Consider the following 20,106-nt stretch of genomic DNA (forward strand, 5'->3'; position numbering starts at 1 on the left):
GTCCAGCACACTACATCTCTGGCCCCCTGCCCTGGCACCGGTGAAGCCCAAGAGCCGCAACAATAAACCTGAGCTTGTTTGCTGCCAATTTGGTCTAATCTGGTCACTTAGCATTGAACCCAAGCTTCTCAAGTTCAACTCCAGCCTGGAATACAGAACAAGACCCTGTGTAAATAACTAAAAAAACAAAATTTAAAGGTCATCAGTTGTTCTGAGGATTCAGTGTTCAAGGACACCAAAAAAAAAAAATGATTTTGAGAAAAAATATAAATATCATCTAAGGTTGAACATGTATACATCCCAAGGCCCAGACATTCTTCTGGGCATATGCTCTAGTGAAACTTACTTTACTATTTCATTGTGCAGTTTTGTTGTTTTATTTTGAGGCAATCTCATGTAATCCAGGCTATTCTCAAGCCTGTTATGTAGCCAAGGTTGGCATTGAACTGAGCCTTCTGACTCCACTCTCAAGTTCTGGGAATCTAGATGAGTACCGTCTCCATTCAGCTTGCTCCATAGAAACTATTAACCCTCAAGGTTAGGCTGGGAGTCTGTCTTAGTTCATTTTGTGTTGCTGTAACAGAACACCTAAGACTGAGTAATTTATAAAGAACACAGATTTATTTCTCACCATTTTGGAAACTGGAAGAGCCAAGATTAAAGCCCGTACAACTAGTAAAGTCCTTCTTTTCTGCATGATCCCAGGCTTTGAGAAGGATCCAATCAAATGAAAATTTGAGGTAGTTGTGCTGGCTAGTTCTTCAGTAAATTTAACACAAGCTAGAATCACCTGGAGGAAGGCACCTTACAACACATCTATTTTAGATCTGCTGTAGGCAAGCCTGAAGGGCATTTTCTTCATTAGGAATTAATGAAAGAGGGCCCAGTCCTTTACAGGTAGTGCTAACTCTGGGCTTGTGGTTCTAGGGTCTATAGGAAAGCCGACTGAGCAAGTCATAGGGTGCAAGCCAGTAAACAGCACTCCCCCATGACCTCTGCCTCGGCTCCTGCCTCCAGGTTCTTTCCTGTTTGAGTTCCTGTCCTGACTTCCTTAAGTGAAGAACAACAGTGCTGTGGAAGTATAAGCCAAGTAAACTCTTCCCTCCTCAAGTTGCTGTAGGTCATGGTGTTTTATCCCAGCACTAGAAGCCCTGACTAAGGTAGAAGTGCTGTTCATAGGAGAAGGTGAAAGGAAAACACTTGGCTAGGCACTGCATCGTGAAGAAATAACCAGGTTGTCATCTAGAAAGAAAGCATTATGGAATGCCCCATCTTCCTAATTGCACCTAATTCAGGGTCCTTGCTTCCTTAGGTCCTCTTCATACACGTTCCTATTGTGACCCTCCTATTGAGGTACCGCACAGTCCTCCGAAGCACCAAAGCCTCCCAGCTGGAACAGTGATAAACACAACTCACTCACATACAGGCATACCTGGTGGTCTTTGGCTGGGAGACATAACAGAATGAACATAAAGTTTATGTCTATAGATGACATCACCTTTGAAACTTGCAGTTGGGAAATGTTTGCTATAACCCATAATTACTTGATAAAATGGAGGTGATGTGGAATTGAGAGAATAGATGTGTTGCAGCCGGTGTGATGACTTACAGAGTGAGTAAAGGCACTTGTACCAAGCTTAGGACCTGCTTGGTAGAAAGAATCAACTCCTACAAGGTATCCTCTCATCTCCACCTGTCCCCACACTGTTGCACACATACACACATACACATACATGCACACATACACAGACACACACTCACACATTCACACACAATACATGAAGTAAAAAAAGAATTTAAAAGAGTGTTTGTGTGTATATACAGATATGATTTCAGGCTCTCGAACAGGACAAGGCACTAACAGATAAACTTGAATCAGTAAAATAACATTAGGACACTGTTCGAAACCAACAAAGAGGGGTCATCATTGTGCCTTGGCTTGACTCAGTTTCCCTCCAGCCATTGATAGCTTGGGAAGATAAAAACTTATAGGGATTGAGAATGACCTGCTCTGAGAAAAAGAAAAGAAGAGAGGGACTGGAGAGATAGTTTAGTAGTTAAAAGCACTGGGTGCTCTTGCAGAGGACCAGAGTTTAATTCCCAGCAACTATCTGTAACTCCATTTCTAGAAGATCCAATACCTTACAAGGGTACTGCAGGTATATGGAGCCCAGGCATACAAGCAGGGAAAATACACATGAAATAGAAATAAATAATCAAAGAAGAAGAAGAAGAAGAAGAAGAAGAAGAAGAAGAAGAAGAAGAAGAAGAAGAAGAAGAAGAAGGCAGACACAAAAGAAAAAAGACACAAAACACGTGAGTCCTTTAGCCCCAGTGTATCCAGGGTTGGCTATGACTCAGTTGATCAGGAAGAGAGCTGTACTATACTGTGACGCCCAGAATTAACCTGTGAGCCCCACCTGCCCAAGGACCAAGTAACTTCCTGGAATTCTGGGAACTGTAGTTCTTAGAAAATAAAAAAAAAAAGCCTCGAGGGAAAGTACCTATAGGTTTGTCCTTCTAACACTCTGTATCACGTGGCTCAGGGCCATTCTCAGAGGGGAAATTCCAGGGAATGGTCCTGACTAAAGTCCATCTCTTGGTCAGAATTTAACATTTAATGATGTTTGCTTTAAATTTGGCCGAATGTGGTGGGATTGTTTTATCTCTGGTGAAGCTCAGGATTAACAGTACCCAGGACTGTTAATATAAGGGTCCATTAGTACATATCTGGTGTTTAAAAACACTTAAATGTCCTGGGTACAACATGGTCCTTGGGGTATTTCATAGGTGAGGAAATGGCCTCAGAGAGGTTATACTCCTTATTTCAGGTCACTTGCTCAGTAGAATAAATACTTGCCTGCAATCTGGCTTCAAATATCACCTAAGTTGATTGACCATAACAGCTTGGACAGGAATCCCCAGCTGCACACGGCATAAAGCACACAACAGGAATCCAAAGGAACAAGGAGCCAGACATAGAGAGAAATTTGCTCTGAAGGACCACTCAGAAGGGTACCTGCTCCTTTCCACTCTTGTCTTTCTTACAAACATCCAAGAATAAGTTACTCACAAAATGCTAGAACTAGGGGTGGAGGAAGGTACAATTTAAACTGGTCACTGGGCTTACGTGGTACCAGACTCCTCAAGTAGCAAACTTCCCTAAAATAGAAACAGGAGCTGGCTCCAATGCATCTGCATCGTCCCCGTGACTCATGTGGTAGGCTCTTCCTCAGCCTGTGGAAATGAGACAATTGGAGTGCCAATGGGCCAGCTTGCTGGAAATGAACGTGTGGTCCTGAGTTCCCCTGGACACCCTCAGAGTCATAACGTCCTGCAGGACTGGCTCAGAGTCCGTGTTCCCTCTGAGTCCCTTCGCTTTTCAACAGGTGGCTCTCAGAATACTGAAGAGGTAAGGCAGTGTTTCCAAAGCAACTGTAAGCATGGGACAGGACATGTAACTACAGGTAGAGAGAGGCCACTCCTCAACTGCCATCGAGTCTGGTCTCCAGTCCTATGTTACAGCACCCCTGCTCCCTGTCCTTCTGCTCTGCTGCTCTTTCTGCTCAGCTGAGCACAGGGCTGAGGAGGAACCTGAGCTTGTTTGAGACTATTTTTTTCTTTTGAGGAAAATATACACCATCTTTCTGGATCATGGAAATGGAATAAAATCAAGTTGGCATTGAAACATTAGCAGGGAACTTGGTTAGTTCCCCCAAGTAGAAGCAAAAGAGACTGGAAAGGGCTTCTGCTGGTAGTGGCATTTTTGTGGAGCTCAGCCATTCTTGTACCTGTGTACCTAGGAAATCCCAGGTTCATTGAATCTGCCTGCCACACCCTTTCCTGTCTCATCTTTGGCTGACTTCAGCCATATCAATGTCCCTTTCATCAATCTGACCTCACACATCCTGTTAGTATTTTGGAACACAACCTGCTCCTGGGTTACCCAGCAACTTATGATGTCATCATGTGTCGCCACACCTGGAAGGCGTGGTTACCTTGCCCCTTAAAGGGCTAACCCCGACACGTGATTTCTCTCTTACTGTTTCTCTCTCTTACACTCTCTTATACACACTCTCTCTTACTCTCTCTCACTCCTCTCTCTCTCCCTCTCTCTCTCTTTCTCTCGGTGCCCCTTCCCTTTTCTCTCTCTCTCTCTCTCTCTCTCTCTTCATGTCCTGCTCCCCCCTCCCTCCATACCCACTTAATAAACCTCTTGCAGAGAATGTCGGTTGACCAGCCTCAGGCTTTGTAATAACATTACGTTGGTGCATTGCCCCCATGAGCCCTCCACAGAGAAGCCACAGACTTGGCTTCCATTTTGCATTGCTTTATTTTTGGTTTTTGTTTTATTCGTTTGTTTTGCTTCATTTTCTTGAGACAGGGTCCAGTCTGGACTGGACTCAAATTCATGCTCCTCTGTGTGCTGGGATTACAGTTACGTGCTGCCACATCCATTGTGCTTCCACTTCTGAAATCTCCTGTTCTATTCTGACCCCAGTTCCTACCCTTTTAGCTCAGCTGCTCTGTTATATTCACTTCATCCGTTCTGTAGCCCGTGCACTCACTCATTTTGTAGAGACTGTAGTGTTTTCTTTTATTGATTCTGTCTTAATCAGTCTTAGTCTGTTTCAGGAGAGAGGAGTGAGGCAGAGAAGGCCAGTTGTTAGGGCTGAGGCTGGCCCTGAAACACTGCAGGGAGGGGGAGGAAGGGAGAAGGGTCAGCTGGGTTAGGGGCCTGTAGAGAAGCAGGCCAGAACAATTGAGAACAAAGGCTGGACGCTCTTCCGCTGAGGCCCAGAGCCTGGCCTTGGCCTTCCGTGAACAGCACTAGGAAATGGCTGAGATTCCAGATTTGGAAGGAAGAGACTGGTAAACAAGAGCTGGGCTCTGAGAAGAGAGCAGCCTCTCTGGGTTTTAGGGAGGGGCCAACGTAGTCAGCTTATTTGCTATGTGGACATAGAAGACAGCTATCAGACTAGGCAGGTCTCTGGGAAGGCTTCATCCCAACCTATCTTCCCAAAACCTGAAATTCATTCCCACTGATGATGCTGCCAATAGTTTCAGTGAAGAGATGTGCACCAAAATGAACCGATAGATTGACACTCCGGTGTCAGGCATTGTCTGTAGTTTTATGGCTAACCTCATCCCATTTTTCCCTAGATCTCAAGGTGGGAATATACTATTAATATCCCCATTTCACAGATAAGAAAACTGGCTTTGAAGATGAAGCAATCTGCCCAAGAGCCCACAGACCTAATTTCCAAGTCTTCTGGGGGAAAAAAAATGTAGAAAAAAAGTCCATGGGTTTTCAAAGCTTGTTCCCAAGGTTCGGAGTCATTCCTATTTTCTAGTCTCCTGAGACTCTGTTTATCTGCTCCTGGAGAATGGATACACACTTGCTGCTCTCCCTCTTTGATTTCTTGCCCTGCAACCCCTTTGGACTCTATCTTTAGCTCCTTACTTCAGTGTCTGAGACTCAACCTCTGGTCCCCATTCTCCTCTGTTAAGGTGGCTGTCTAATGGAAAAGGACAGAGACAAAGATTTAAGTAAGCATCAGCTTTGAATAGAGCTGTGGCGTTGGAGGGTTAAGGGTGTGGGCACATTTATGGTCAGTGTGAGGATTTCATTTAAGAAATTCTAACGCAGACATGAAGCAAACCTTAGGGCTGAAGTTAGTGTGGGGGGGGAGAGAAGGGAGGGTATAGTCAAAGTGTAGAGGTCAGAGAGTTTCTCACCTCTGGTCCCCTCCCAGTTCTCTAAGGCAGGAGGGCCAGGCAGGAAGCATCCATTTCCTCAAAGCTGCTTCCCTACTGGGACAGAGTCTCAGGCACAAACAACTACCACCACCCCACCCCTCCCCTTCTTCCCTTACTGCCGTGAGCTCAGAGCAACCAGACAAATTGTGTGGGACAAGAAGAGGAGCTGAGAGCAGCCATGGGCTCTGGAGGAGTGGGCCTCCTGGGGACTAGGTGGCCTCTGCCTCTCCTGCTTCTTTCCGTCATGGGTGAGTGGGGCCCTCCCTCTCCTGGCCCATGTTCCTGGATTCATGGGGACCCATGGTCTGGATCCAAGGCCGGCAGGACAAAAGAGGATCTTTGGTGTCTTTCTTCTCTTTAGCAGTGGAAGTACCAGAGACAATGCTGGGGGGAGGGGGGAAAGACTCTGTACAGCAGCCACACGTGGTATGGATGTGGGGATGGGGGGGTGCAACAGAGACAGAAAGAAGTGCACAGACCCTGGCCTGTAGACGCTGACCCTCTCCCCTCCCAGTTAGCTTCATATTTGGAAACAGACAGTCAGTCGTATGAGCCATCTAGCAGACTCCGGCACAAGACACAGAAGGGGCACAGTGCAGGGAGTCTCTCTTTCCCTCCTAGGAGTCAAGGCTCTGGATTCTCCGCCCCAGATCCTAGTTCACCCCCAGGACCAGCTACTTCAGGATCCTGGCCCGGCCAAGATGAGCTGCAAAGCGTCAGGTCAACCACCTCCCACTATCCGCTGGCTGCTCAATGGGCAACCCCTCAGCATGGCGACCCCAGACCTACATTACCTCCTGCCCGATGGGACCCTCCTGCTACGTCGGCCCCCGGTCCAGGGACGGCCACAAGATGACCAGAACGTCCTCTCAGCAGTCCTGGGTGTCTACACGTGTGAGGCCAGCAACCGGCTGGGCACAGCAGTGAGCCGGGGTGCTAGGCTGTCTGTGGCTGGTGAGGCTTGGGAGGGTAGGCCCAGGGTGAAGCAGAGCCAGGCTGAGATGCTTGCATCCAGGGAGATATGAGGGGCTGGCTATGAAGAGAGGTCTGGGCTGGACAGTCCTGGGATGGAGAACTAGGTTAAGCTGGGCATAGAAGGCCAAGGCAATGGGTACAGCAGAATGGGGTAAGCATGCTAGGATAGACCAAAGAAGGACTCAGGGTGGGGAGACATGCTTCCTGCTGACCTGCTGACCTAACAGTCCTCCAGGAAGACTTCCAGATCCAGCCTCGGGACACAGTGGCTGTGGTGGGCGATCGCCTGATTCTTGAGTGTGGGCCTCCCTGGGGCTACCCAAAGCCCTTAGTCTCATGGTGGAAAGATGGGAAACCCCTGGTCCTTCAGCCAGGGAGGCACACAGTGAGTGGAGCCCCCTTCCTGGGAATTCCTTTTCCCATACGTCATCCTGTCCTGGGCACACCAAGTGACTGACCTGCTCTCCAGTGGCACACTCCCCTGGCAGGTCTGAAGAAGGGAGGGCAATGAGGCCTGGAGAGGCCCTCTAACCTCTAAGCTTCCCCTCACATTGAAGACTTCAGAGCATATCTAAACCTGACAGGTGACAGGGGATTCCCTGATGGTGGCAAGAGCAGAGAAGAACGACTCCGGGACCTATATGTGTATGGCCACCAACAACGCAGGGCAGCGGGAGAGCCGAGCAGCCAGAGTGTCTATCCAGGGTAAGGATGGGGGGGGGGGGGGTCATCTAAAATCCAACAACGGCTCAGGAGATAACTCAGTGGGTGGTGCTTGTTTCACGTATGTGAGCCTGAGTTCAGAGCTCCGGCACCCGCATCAAAGCAGAGCATGACAGTGTGTGTCGATGATTCCAGCACTGGGTTGGGATGGAGACAGGTGGATCCCAGAAGCTAGCCAGCCAGTCTAGTCTACACAGTGAGTTCCATGTTTAGGGAGAGGCCTTGCCTCAAAACACAAGGTGAAAAGCACTAATAAAGGAAGATTCTATTGTCAACTGTTGGCTTCCATACGCATGTACACATATGAACATGTACTTAAACCCACATGCAAGGGTAAGGTAAGAGACTCCAGTTAGTGTGGTGGTCAGGTATGGGGCTCAGGGTCCAAGTGGTGAGGCCTCCCTGTGTGAGGCTAGGATGGACATAGGAGAGTACTCTGGACCTGCAAACTCTGGGAGAAAAGTCTATTCACAATGAAGGTATGCTCCACTCTTCCATCCCACCCCCGGGCCCCCCTACAGAGTCAAGGGACCATAAGGAACAGCTGGAGCTTCTGGCTGTTCGCATACAGCTGGAAAATGTGACGCTGCTGAACCCAGAACCTGTGAGAGGCCCCAAGTCTGCGCCAGAGGTGTGGCTCAGCTGGAAGGTGAGGCAGAGGACCCAGAAAGTGAGAGCCCACCCAGAGTTCACAGGAGGGCTGTCATGAGCTCCCCAAGCCCTTATCCTTACTTCTTCCCAGGTGAGCGGCCCTGCTGCACCTGCTGAGTCATATACAGCCCTGTTCAGGGCCCAGAGAGCCCCCAGGGATGAGGGATCTCCATGGACAGAGGTGCCGCTGGGTGGTTTGAAGAGTGCAAAGCTCGGGGGCCTCCACTGGGGCCAAGACTACGAATTCAAAGTGAGACCGTCCTCCGGCCGGGCTCGAGGCCCTGATAGCAACGTGCTGCTCCTGAGGCTGCCGGAACAGGGTCAGGAAATGATTCTGATTGACCTGGGGAGGTGGGAGGGGCGGGGAGGTGGTTCCTTATCTATCCAGTCCAGCCTGGACATGTTAGGGGGGGGGGGGGCGGGACAGTCCTATTTGTGGATTCGATTGTATATCGTGAAGCAAATAGCTATTTAGGAGCATCTTTCCTTGTGGAACTCAGGCTCTCTATCCCCCAGCTTCATTCCTGACCCTTGCAGAGTCCTCTTCTTTAGCACTTCTAACAATTCCTTCTTTCCTTCTAGTGCCCAGCGCCCCACCTCAAGAAGTGACCCTAAAACTTGGCAACAGTAGCGTCCTTGTGAGTTGGGCTCCACCACCCACTGAAAACCATAATGGAATCATCCGTGGCTATCAGGTAGTCCTTATAAAACACTGACCAGTATACTTCTCTCCCCTGGAGTCCTGCATGTCCTTGCCCTGAGCACTACAAACCAGCCTGCAAGCCAAAAAGGGAAGGGATTTTCCTCTTGTTGAGCAAGTGTGCAAGGGCCTACTTCATCTGCTAGATCCTGCCAAGTATTTTATAAGTTACCGTCTCACCTTATCTCACAAACAGCCTTAGGCTATTGTCTCCAATTTATACACGGAAAGCCAGATTATGGTCTGGAAGAAACGGAACAGAAACCAAACCAGGCTGGGTCAGACCTGAGTATTTAAGACAGGAAAGTGCAAAATGCAGGTGTTGGGCTGGCAAGAGGGAAATCACCTGGAAACTTCTTCGGAGGACAGACTCTCAGGCTCTTTCCCAGACCCCCAAGATCTGTAGACTTAGTACCTGTATTTTAGCAGGCTTCTAGGTGACTCGAAAGCACACTAAACCAGCTCCTGGCTGCATTTTAGCAGATTACTCTTGTCCCTCTGTCAAGAGAGAAGTCTCCCTCCCTTGGCAGAGGAGGGGGCATGGGGACTGCGGTGCTGTCTTATTGGGCAGCCCCCAGGAAGAGGGCACAGTTAGGAGGAGCACATGCCCATCTGCACACGAAGGGCTCTGTTGCTGGGAAGGTACTGGGGCAAATGCTCCCCTTTACTTATACCCCAGGTCTGGAGCCTGACCAACACCTCGTTGCCAGCTGCCAACTGGACTATAGTTGGTGAACAAACCCAGCTGGAGATCGCCACACGAATGCCAGGCTCCTACTGTGTGCAAGTGGCTGCAGTCACTGGGGCTGGGGCTGGAGAGCCCAGCAACCCCACCTGCCTCCTTTTGGGTGAGGGAAAGGCCCTGCCCACCCCATCCCCACGCTATCCTTCTGTCTCCCTTTTCCTGTCTTACATTTCCAGCTCTTCCTTCTTGTCTGTTGGTCCCTCGTTGTCCCCACTTGCCCTCCCTCTGAGCTCCACATCCCAAACAGAGCAGGCCATGGAGCAATCAGCCCGAGACCCCAGGAAACGTGTTCCCTGGAGCCTGGATCAGCTGAGGGCCACCTTGAGACGACCGGAAGTCATTGCTAGTGGTGCTGTTCTGCTCTGGTTGCTGCTACTAGGCATCGCTGTGTGTATCTACAGACGACGCAAAGCTGGGGTGCACCTGGGACCAGGTGAGAGAGAGGGGGGCCTTATGTAGAGATCTCCATGGGCCCAGCCAGTAGGGGTTAGAGCTCTCGGAAGATGTTGAGCTCTTTGTTTAGCGACTCCCTCATTTTCTTCCAGGTCTGTACAGGTACACCAGCGAGGATGCCATTTTAAAACACAGGTGAGGGCCAGAGAGGAGTCGTTAGACAGAAAGGGCAAAGCGGTCAGAGGGAGTGGAATCTTGGCAGAGAATTGAGTGGAGTTTTAGTCTACCCTCCTGCTGGGCAAGTTCAGGGTCCTGTCTGAAGCTCTCCTGGACTCCATGTGACAAATAATCTCTTTCAATGTACCTCCCCTTGACAGTTGAGCAAACTGAATCATAGAACCTAGATGTTTTGGCCAAAGGCTTCACAGCTGGCCTGCTGACCCCTATCTGTTGATCTTGTCACCCGCTCTCACTCACTACACCTGCTGTTAAGTGACTAGGAGCTGGCAGGAGAGGAGCAGCTCTTTCTGTGTTCCAGCATCTACCTGAAAGCTTCGCTGCTTCCTAGGGTCTCGCCTGCCTCTTGAGCCATCCACCTGTCCTGCACATGCTGCACCCTTCCAGCAGGGGGCGATCAGCCCCTAGGTCATAGATTCTTACTGTTCCAAACCAGCAGCACACAGCAGACACCTCTGCTCCAGCTGTTTAATTACCAGAGCTAGTTTGTAATCACGAAACCAAATTCTAAGAAAAGCCTGCAACCCTCACCACCGCCCCCTTTGGTTGAGTTTTACACTAGAAAAATGTTTCCTTGTCAGCTTCGTTAGCCTTTACTCTCTGGCTCTGACTTGTTTGAGAAGAGTTTCTTGAGTACCTGCTGTGTACTAGGTATATCAGGCCAGCGGGACGCTGAGTTTTCTTTCATATTCTCAGCCCAGAGAAAGGTTCTGGCCTCCTAGCATCATGCTCCCGAGTTTTCCCTTGCTCTTTGGCTTCTCTCTTCCAGCTACCTCTTGCCTCCTGAGCTTTGTCTGCTCTGCACCCCTGGAACCTCTCCCTTTGTCCTCAAGAGAAGTTCTATTCAGACTAGTTCACCCATTCCTTTGGGGTAGACTCCACCCACCAGGAACTTGCAGACCAGGCAGAAGCCGGCAGGAGAGCAACCTGGAGTTGGAGATGCAGTATGGTCCAGATACGTGGAAGAGGCTAGAGAAATGAAAGAAAGAGGAGCCCACACTTACCTAAGTATCAAGATCAGTGGAAAGGGGGAAAATTAGCTTGCTGTATCCACAGGGAAATGGAAACCATTGGCTGGGAAATAAGGTATATTGGTCAGAACAAAGGAGAAGGCGAAAAATCTGAAGCCAGACCAAGGACGCTTAGCCGTTCTAGGCATCTGAACTCTTACCTTGGAACCACTGAAGGCTCTAGGCAGAGAAGTAGTTTTATCAAATTGCTGCTCTTGAAGGATTATTCAGGTAGCGGGAAGCCAATATCCACTGTACCAAGCTTGTATTCTGCCAGCAGTAATTTCAAATTTCCCCAGCTCGGTTCACAGCATCAGTCTTACGTGGAGGATCCTTTGCTGCCATTTAACAGTTGAGGGAGCTGGATGGTTCAAAGAGACTAATAGATTTACTTCCTGGGTTGTACGTCTGAACTGTGGCAGGCAGGGATTTTCATTCTGCATTTGCCTGGCTCCAAATTTGTTCTTTTCATCTCAGTATCTACAACCATCTCTCCTACCCCCACCCCCTCAACTCTGGACAACTTAGACTTCCCTTGATCACAAGATAGAAAGATGTGCCGAGTTCAGTGGCACCAGGTCAGAGGAACCCAGGGGGGGCGGGGCTGCAAAGTCCGAAACACAGCTGTAAAGATAAAGCAAGCGCTACCATTTCTGCTCCTGCTGTTGCCCTCTGAGCTGGACATCTTGACTGATTCGGTTCCTATTCCTCCCTGCCTCCCTCGCCTTGCCACCACCACCACTGTCCCAGAATGGACCACAGTGAATCCCCATGGCTGGCGGACACCTGGCGTTCCACTTCTGGCTCCCGGGACCTGAGCAGCAGCAGCAGCCTCAGTAGTCGGCTGGGAGTGGACCCCAGGGACCCACTAGACGGCAGGCGCTCCTGTGACTATGCCTCCTGCGCAGGGACCTGGGGGAGGGAGGGGGGAGGGGAAGGGGAGGAGTGCAACGCGCTCACTATAGCTCCTTTTGTCGTTTTTATGTCAGTGATCTCCTGGGACCCCCGGAGCCCCGGTGTGCCCCTGCTTCCAGACACCAGCACTTTTTATGGCTCCCTCATTGCAGAGCAGCCCTCCAGCCCTCCAGTCCGGCCAAGCCCCCAGACACCAGCTGCTAGGCGCCTTCCACCCAAGTTGGCTGGAACCTCCAGCCCCTGGGCCAGCTCAGATAGTCTCTGCAGCCACAGGGGACTCTATTCCCCACGAATGTCTCTGACCCCTGCAGAGGCTTGGAAGGCCAAAAAGAAGCAGGGTAAGGATGGGAGAAAAGTCATGCTCTGGGGCTGATAGGGGTGAGACTAGGAGTGATAATGTGTTCCGTTGGTCTTAATCAAGCTGAACAACCTACCCCCAACCTGCTATTCTCTCCCAGTGGACACAGACCTCAATCGGCAGAGCCTTCAGTTGGGTGTATGCTCACCTCAGCTTTTCTTTACAGTAGTGGTCCTTGGCTCTGCAGTTGACTTGAGTTAGAAAACATACAACAAGCACCACTGCATGACTAGCATGTGGATACAGGAGACCTCAGGCACACCGTTTACCCTCTTACCGGGCCCGTCTGTGCTGGTCAACAAACGAGTGCTAAAAACAAGACAAAACTGACAAACAAAAAAACAGAACGTGGGCCTTGACTCCCAGTTTGCTTCTCAGAGAGAAATATGTGTAATCAGCCCTCCGTGCATGCAGATTTTGTATTCACGCACTCGACCATCCACAGGTGAAAACTGTTCGTCCAAAGGATTCTGAACCCAGTACCCTGCCATATCAAGAGATGCTTTTAATAGCTATGGGACAGATTTATCTCTTTACTTGCATCTGCCTGTTTTAAGCTTTTAGAAGTACACAATTAAAATCTCCATTTCTCAAGCAACTGCTATGTGCTAGCTGCCTTTACCTATATTTGCTATCATGCTTAATCCTTGAAGTAGGTTAGGTGGACGTTGTTTCTATAATTTTACCAACAGGGAAAGATCAACAGATGATTGGGTAACTTGTTCAAAATTCCAAAATAAGCTGCAGAGCTGAAATTTGAAGGCAGAACGATTTGTCTCCAAAGGTTACTGAATTCTCTGGGAATCACTTGGAAGGTCCCTGCTTTGAAGGCTGTTTTCTCAGCTCCTGCCCTGCAGAGCATGGCGTTGCATTCTGCCTGCCATCATTATGGACTTTGTACACTGCTTAGGGAGACTTAGCAGATGTTTTTATAGTCAGTTGTTTTTAAGTAGATAAAAATCCAACTTCAGTAAAAAGACAATGGCAGATTAAGAGTAATTAAGAGCTTGTTCAATATGGACAATTTTATGTGACTGTGAATATTAATAAGCTGGCACTCTTTCTCATTTTGCCTCGGGGCTATTGCATTATCAATCTTGAGTGGTAATGAAATGTCAGCTAAAAACAGTTGGAATAAGTGTCATTTAGGGGTCATAAACTCAGTGGGAAAGCCTGCAGTTAGCACGCAGCAGGCCCTGGATTCAATCCTCAAAATCAACCAAACAAACAAACAAATCAGCCTTTTTTGTGTGGAGAGCCACAATGACTTTAATGGAATATATGATCCCTCTTGCAGCATTAACAGTTGTAGAAAAAGATGAGTTGTTGTCTATGCCCATGTATTGTTTTCCTCCCTTCCTCTCTTTTTTCGTCCCTTCTTTCTTCCTTTTTTTCCTTTGACGCTGCAGCTTGAATCCAGGGACTTCACATATGCTAAACACATCTCCCACAATTGACCCACCCCTCACTTCCATGGCCATTTCTTAGGAAGCTTCCAATACTATCACGAGACTTCCTAGCATTCAGTTTAGATTTTCACTTAGTTCTGCTTTACCTCACCCCTAGTCCTGCCTTCCAATCTCCCCAATCAGGAAACAGTCAAATATCTCAGGATGAGGCTTGACTACTTGCTATGTCAGAAATGGAAATTATCAACAGATTCTCTCTAAGAAGAGGAATATTTGTCTTCATGAAGCAAATTTGATGGGGAAAGCCACATTGTGAGGGAATTGAGAGCAGGAAAACTGGAATGCACACAGTCAAGAAAAGAAAGTTGGTTTGGGAAGTATTTGCTTGGGCCAGGAGCTTTACAATCTGTTTTTATTGAACCCTCAACATCATTCTTTGAAGCGGTTGTTTACAAATGCACTTGGTCATCAAGAAAGCTTGATGCTTTTCACTGAGATCACACAGCCGAACCACTCATGGCTCTTTCCATTTTATCAGGCCTGGAGAAGGATGGGGGCAGAGTGAAGCAGTTTTCTCCTTCTTTTATCTAGGTTCAAGGTCCCAGGGACTGAGTGAATAACAAGGCGAAAGCCAGGACTGGTGAATGGGATTTGAAATGTCTTTTTTCCTTGTAGAGTTGCACCAAGCCAACAGCTCCCCACTACTCCGGGGCAGCCACCCCATAGAAATCTGGGCCTGGGAGCTGGGAAGCGGAACCTCCAAAAACCTTTCCCAAAGCCCAGGTGAGAGTGTTCCTAAGGGGGAAGTGAGGGGTAAGGCAGGTTTTCAGGCTTACCAAGCCAGGCCTTCTTGGTTCTGCTGTTGTGTGTGTGAGTTTGTATGTGTGCACACGTGTGTAGCTAAATTGGCTGGGCAGTAGATTTGGGCCTGAGCAAGTTGGAATCTGGACTGCACATGATTATGGAGAATCTATCATTCTCAGGCCCAGACTCTCATTCCCCAAGAGAAGCTCCCCCAGCCATGGTAGCCTGGCGTGCCCTGAGACCACAGCTTCAACGCAACACCAATGAGCTAGCAACTCGTCCACTCCCTCCAACACCCCTCTCTCTTCATGGAACCCTCAGTCATGAGCCACAGAACCAGTAAGAAAGCATGGATCAAGAAGCGGAGTTGGGACACTGAGGGCATGGGAGTTGTTGCTAAGATTAGACCAGGGCTAAATGGTGTGGACCTGAAGAAGGATACTGACTAACCTAGCATCTCTCCCATCCCCTAATCAGGTGTGTGGAGAAGCTCCAAGCTCCCTCTTCTGACCCACGGCCAGCATCTCCTCTCTCCATCCTTAACTCTTCCAGGCCTCCCAGCCCCCAGGCCTCTTTCCTCTCTGTTCCTAGTCCAGTTTCCAGCAACCTGTCCAGCTCCTCACTGTCATCCTTAGAGGAGGAGGATCAGGACAGTGTCCTCACCCCAGAGGAGGTAGCCCTGTGCCTGGAGCTCAGTGAAGGGGAGGAGACACCCAGGTGAGTATCCTGGGAGAGATGAAACACTCCAGCCAAGGCATACTAGGAAGCATCCATGCCTGCCTCAATTGCCATGTTCCTGATATTGGGCCTAAACCAGTATACTGTTCTCCCATTTTTGCCTTTTAGGAACAGTGTATCTCCTATGCCAAGAGCTCCTTCACCGCCAACAACCTATGGCTATATCAGCATACCAACATCCTCAGGACTGGTAGACATGGGCAGAGCCAGTGGAGGGATGGGGTCTGAGGTTGGGAACTTACTGTGCCCACCTCGACCCTGCCCCACCCCCACCCCCAGTGAGGGCTCCCTGGCCAACGGTTGGGGCTCAGCTTCTGAGGACAATATCCCCAGTGCCAGGGCCAGCCTGGTTAGCTCCTCCGATGGCTCCTTCCTCGCTGAGGCTCACTTTGCACGCGCCCTGGCAGTGGCTGTCGATAGCTTCGGTTTTGGTCTGGAGCCTAGAGAAGCTGACTGTGTCTTCACTGGTAAGTGGAACCACCTGACTTCCCTAACCAAGAGTCCAGGCTTCATTCCCCCTCACTGCTGTCTAGACAATTAGTTTTATTGAGGTGTGGTGGCACATGCTTGAAATCTCAGCATTCGGGAAGCTGACACAGGAAATTACAAATTCCAGGTCTGTGTCAGAAGGGAGGAGAGATAGTTTTTACTGAATGACTGCTATGTCCTAGTAAGAAGTATTTTACATGCATTCTGAGGAGCTTCATGAGGAATATTCTTTCCTCTCTTTTCCAAATCAAGGAATACTAGGTCAGACAGCTGCATTAACTTCCTGAGGAGTCCCCATAGATCAAAGACAAATGGTCCAATTCTGAAGCCTAGAGGAATTCAGCTGGATGGCCTAAACCCCCACCTCCAGGACAGTGCTATTCCCCAGATGTGGGTCCTAGGAAGAGATGCTCCACAGCTGGTCTTCTCTCAACTGGCATTTCATAGGCCCCCTAGCTCCTGCGGTGTTTCCAGGCCTTATAATTGCCTGTCCATGGCTGAGGCTGAGCAACTCCTCAGCTCAGTCTCTCCCCGTGTCAGCAGGAGGGAATCCGGTGCTCACTGGCCCCTTAGAAGTTCACACACACACACACACACACACACAGAGAGAGAGAGAGAGAGAGGGAGAGAGAGAGAAAGATTCCACATGACTGCCTTACTTACCCTTACTCTACTATTTGGTCTCAAGAAAAACAATGAGGCTTATAACAAATGACAAGCCAGCTAGAGAGATGGCTCGGTGGTTGAGGATGTTTTAGTGTTCTTGAAGCGGACCCATGTTCATGTCCCATCACTTATTTCAGATGGCTCAGAATCACCTGTAATGTTAGCTCCAGGAGAACTGATGCCCACTTCTGGCCTCCGTGGGCACTGCACTCACAAGAACTATAATTTACAGAGACACACACATGCATACTTAAAAACAAAATAAAGCTTTAAAAAAAAATCATCCAGTTCAAAAAGTGTCCATCCCATAGGAAAGAGACTACCCAGCGGTCGTAAAGGGAGAGTGCAGAGGGCCAGAGCTGGTCTGGAAAAAACACAAGCCATACTATTCTCTGTAAAAACAAAAAACAAACAAACAAACAAACAAAAACAAAAAACACTTATGTCATGCCCCGCGGCTGCAGCCACTGGAACTGATGGACCGAGCTAAGGCTGGACCATGTTTAGTGGTGGAGATGCATGTGTGCCCTAAACCAGGCCTGAGCTTTCTGCCGTAGATTGGTCCCTAGGAGCCAAATGGTGAACTTTCTGCTGAATCATATGCCTTCCTTGTCAGATGCCTCATCGCCCCCCTCTCCTCGGGATGATCTCTCCCTGACCCGAAGCTTCTCTCTGCCTCTGTGGGAGTGGAGGCCAGACTGGTTGGAGGATGCTGAGATCAGCCACACCCAGAGGCTGGGGAGGGGACTGCCTCCCTGGCCTCCTGACTCTAGGCTGCCTTCCCAGCGAAGCTGGCTCAGTGGTGCTGTGCCCAAGGCTGGTGGTGAGTATCTGGCTGGCTGGATAACATGGGAACCTTAACAGAGAAGCCTGAGAGAAGAGTCAAAAGGGAGTCTGGGGTCTGGCAGGAACTTTCTTCTCTGTCAACTTCCAGATTCTTCCTGAATTGTTCCTGAGATGGCCAGAAGAGAACCCAGACCACTCTCCTGCCCATCCCCAGGCCTTCCCACAGGTGGGATCTTGGTCTATGCTTCTCTGTAGTAGAAGTCCAATGTTACTGGGCTCTGGAGAGTTATGTCACTGAGATTGTTAAAACAAATGAAAGTAAACCCAAATAGGATATAGGGAGACTTGGATTCGAACTGAGAACAAGACAGCATCTTCATGATATTGGACTTGCTCTTCACAAGCAGGGCCTTTGGCCTAAGTAAGCCTGGCTCCTGATCTCCCATCCATGTGGATGATGGGAAGAAAGGAGGCCAACAGTGTCTTAATGGAGGACAGAAATGGCTGTTGGAGAGGGTTATGGTGAAGGACACTTAGAGGATCCCTCTCATTTCCACCTGGACTCCTCTCTTAGAGGCCAGCTCAGCCCTTTCCCCAGCAACACTGTGCAAGGAAAATAAAGGAGGAAGATCATGAATGTAGTAATCCTTATCTAGTGTCACAGTCAACACTTCAAAGTTAAGTCAATGGAGGAGGCGAAGAAGAAGAAGATGATGAAGAAGAAGAAGAAGGAGGAGGAGGAGGAGGAGGAGGAGGAGGAGGAGGAGGAGGAACCAAAGCACTATTCTCATGCCATTTCCACTGAGAACTTAAGGAACTTGATTCAATAAAACTGTAAAGACTTGAGTTCTGTGATGCCATTCCTTGGGCTCTATTTTGGGAAGGGCACCTGCAGAGATGTAAGAGCTACCTGGCTAGAGAGAGAAGCAAGTATTCATTGTTACTCAGGGAATGTTCTCATTTCTTTCTGGTCTGCGACTGAAGGGAAGTGAGGTGAGGTATATCTAGAAAGTTTAAACAAAATGTAGTTAAGGGAAGTGGGGTGCGGTTATAAGTGTCTGTGGATCTTGAAGAGCCAACTCCTGCTTTTTGCAGTCCCAGCCCTGCTCCCTAGAGTCCAGTTCCAGATGGTATCTTAAAAATAGACAAGCAGCAGAATAAACAAGCTACCCACAGAAGGTAGAATCACCTGGGATACTTGGCTAGTGGATACATTCCACACAAAACTACAGGACAGAGATGGACATTTGTGGAGGACTTCTGAGCCCTAAGCCATTGAAAGCCACTAGAGGGCAGGCTACCTTCATCGCTCAGACATGGTGGGAAAGGTCATGAGCACAACACACATTTGAGCATGGCCAAACAAGATACCTCTAGTGCGTGTGCAGGGAGGGTTCTGTCAGCAGCAGGCCTAGTGGTGCTACTTTTCTAAATCCTACAACTCTTCCCGGAGTTTGCTCTGTGACTGGGGTGACCAGCCTGGCTGGTTTGCAGGATCTTGAAAGGAGCAATGAATGTTCCAGATACATGTCCATTTGATTTTTTTTTTTCCATTAGCTTCCTGGCAAAATTCCTCTTGAAACTATTCCAGTTATGCTTGCCAGATTGAAGGGGAAAGGGTATTTGCACAAATATTCAGGTCAAAGTAGAGAGCAATGTCATGGCTCCGAAGGTCCAAACTACTTAGAGATATGAGGATGGAGCAGGCAAGAAGCAAGGAGGACTTCAAGAAGCCAGCACAGAGAGTGACTGTGACATATGTCTATGACAAACCCTAGATAGTCAATAGGTACCCTTTGCAGACATCCTCTATGAAGGTGTCTGGGGCTATGCAGAAGCACATACTTTCTTCTGGGATTTCAGTCGTACCCTCTTTGTTTTGTTGGAGACAAGGTTTCATGTAGTCTTGAGACCTTGCTATGTAGCTGGAACTGGCCTTGAACTCCTAATCTGTCTTCTCCTCTCAAGCACTATAATTACAGTCAAATGCCAGACTGGCTCTTAATTTACATTTATCGTGACGCAAGTGTTCTCTTACAGAAAAGCAGATATGCCCTGGAGGAGGGGACCAAAGAAGAGCTTGGCTCAGTTCTCTGAAGGTGGGACAGCAGTCTGTGTGTTGGCTATTTGAATATCCCTGTAGTTGCAACAGGGTATTATAGTTTAGATATAAAATGTTCCTCCAGCAGGCTTCTACGGTAGAAGACTAGCCCTGGCTGGTGTCACTATTGAGAGGTGACTGGTCAGGAAGGCACTAACTTCATTTACAGGCTACTAGGAGACGTGGCATGCCTGAAGGAAGTACGTCACTGGGATGATGTAGTTAAAAGACCCCTCTTGCCGCGGCCGCTTCTTGTATGTGTATGTGAGCTTCCTGGATGCTATGAGGGAAAAAGCTCCACCATGACACTTTGCCTCACCATTCCCACAAAACAAGATCCTGAAAAGCTGAGCCAAAATAAACCTTTCCTCCCTTAAGTTGTTTGTATGTCAGTGAACAGCAGACTAAGACACTGGAGGACAGTGGGCTATCACACTGGAGGACAGTAGACTCATACCCTGGAGGACAGTAGCATGACACGCTGGTGGACAGTGACTTCAGCTCCTCCGTGGTACAGGCCAGGCCAGTGTTACTTATCACCTGTCCTTATCTTGTGATTTTAACAGAAATCAAGGGGATGCAGAAGCCACCAGTGTGTGTTCATCGACAGACCTTCACAGTCCACTCTACTCACTATAATGCACAA

At 48.8% G+C, this 20,106-nt stretch overlaps 1 protein-coding gene across 3 annotated transcripts; it reads left to right on the plus strand.

Moving 5' to 3' along the window:
• Positions 1-5,851: 5,851 nt before the first annotated feature.
• Positions 5,852-18,121, plus strand: Robo4 (roundabout guidance receptor 4). Of its 3 annotated transcripts, XR_002476460.2 has the most exons (19): positions 5,852-6,008; positions 6,382-6,714; positions 6,963-7,120; positions 7,320-7,440; positions 7,980-8,107; positions 8,201-8,429; positions 8,692-8,804; positions 9,489-9,657; positions 9,802-9,987; positions 10,100-10,142; positions 11,945-12,081; positions 12,184-12,447; positions 14,552-14,659; positions 14,860-15,019; positions 15,158-15,397; positions 15,527-15,885; positions 17,190-17,396; positions 17,508-17,585; positions 18,016-18,106. XR_002476460.2 is itself a non-coding variant. In XM_021638647.2 (18 exons), the coding sequence occupies exons 1-18, from the start codon at positions 5,939-5,941 to the stop codon at positions 17,516-17,518; spliced, it is 3,036 nt and encodes a 1,011-aa protein (XP_021494322.1). In that variant the 5' UTR covers positions 5,901-5,938; the 3' UTR covers positions 17,519-18,121. The 3 variants fall into 3 exon arrangements, 2 of the variants coding, with proteins under 2 accessions (XP_021494322.1, XP_060227745.1); XM_021638647.2 differs by having other exon boundaries at positions 5,901-6,008; positions 17,508-18,121; XM_060371762.1 differs by lacking the exon at positions 5,852-6,008 and having other exon boundaries at positions 6,550-6,683; positions 17,508-18,120.
• Positions 18,122-20,106: the final 1,985 nt, after the last annotated feature.

This window comes from Meriones unguiculatus, chromosome 1 (genome assembly GCF_030254825.1).
Source record: "Meriones unguiculatus strain TT.TT164.6M chromosome 1, Bangor_MerUng_6.1, whole genome shotgun sequence".
Lineage (NCBI taxonomy): Eukaryota > Metazoa > Chordata > Mammalia > Rodentia > Muridae > Meriones > Meriones unguiculatus.

Bases quoted from the DNA above. Each gene is read 5' to 3' on its own strand.
- Robo4 (XM_021638647.2), top strand. From the start codon at position 5,939: ATGGGCTCTGGAGGAGTGGGCCTCCTGGGGACTAGGTGGCCTCTGCCT. The intron at 7,441-7,979 runs GTAAGGATGGGG...GCCCCCCTACAG, and splicing joins AGCCAGAGTGTCTATCCAGG to AGTCAAGGGACCATAAGGAA. The intron at 12,448-14,551 runs GTAAGGATGGGA...TTTTCCTTGTAG, and splicing joins GAAGGCCAAAAAGAAGCAGG to AGTTGCACCAAGCCAACAGC.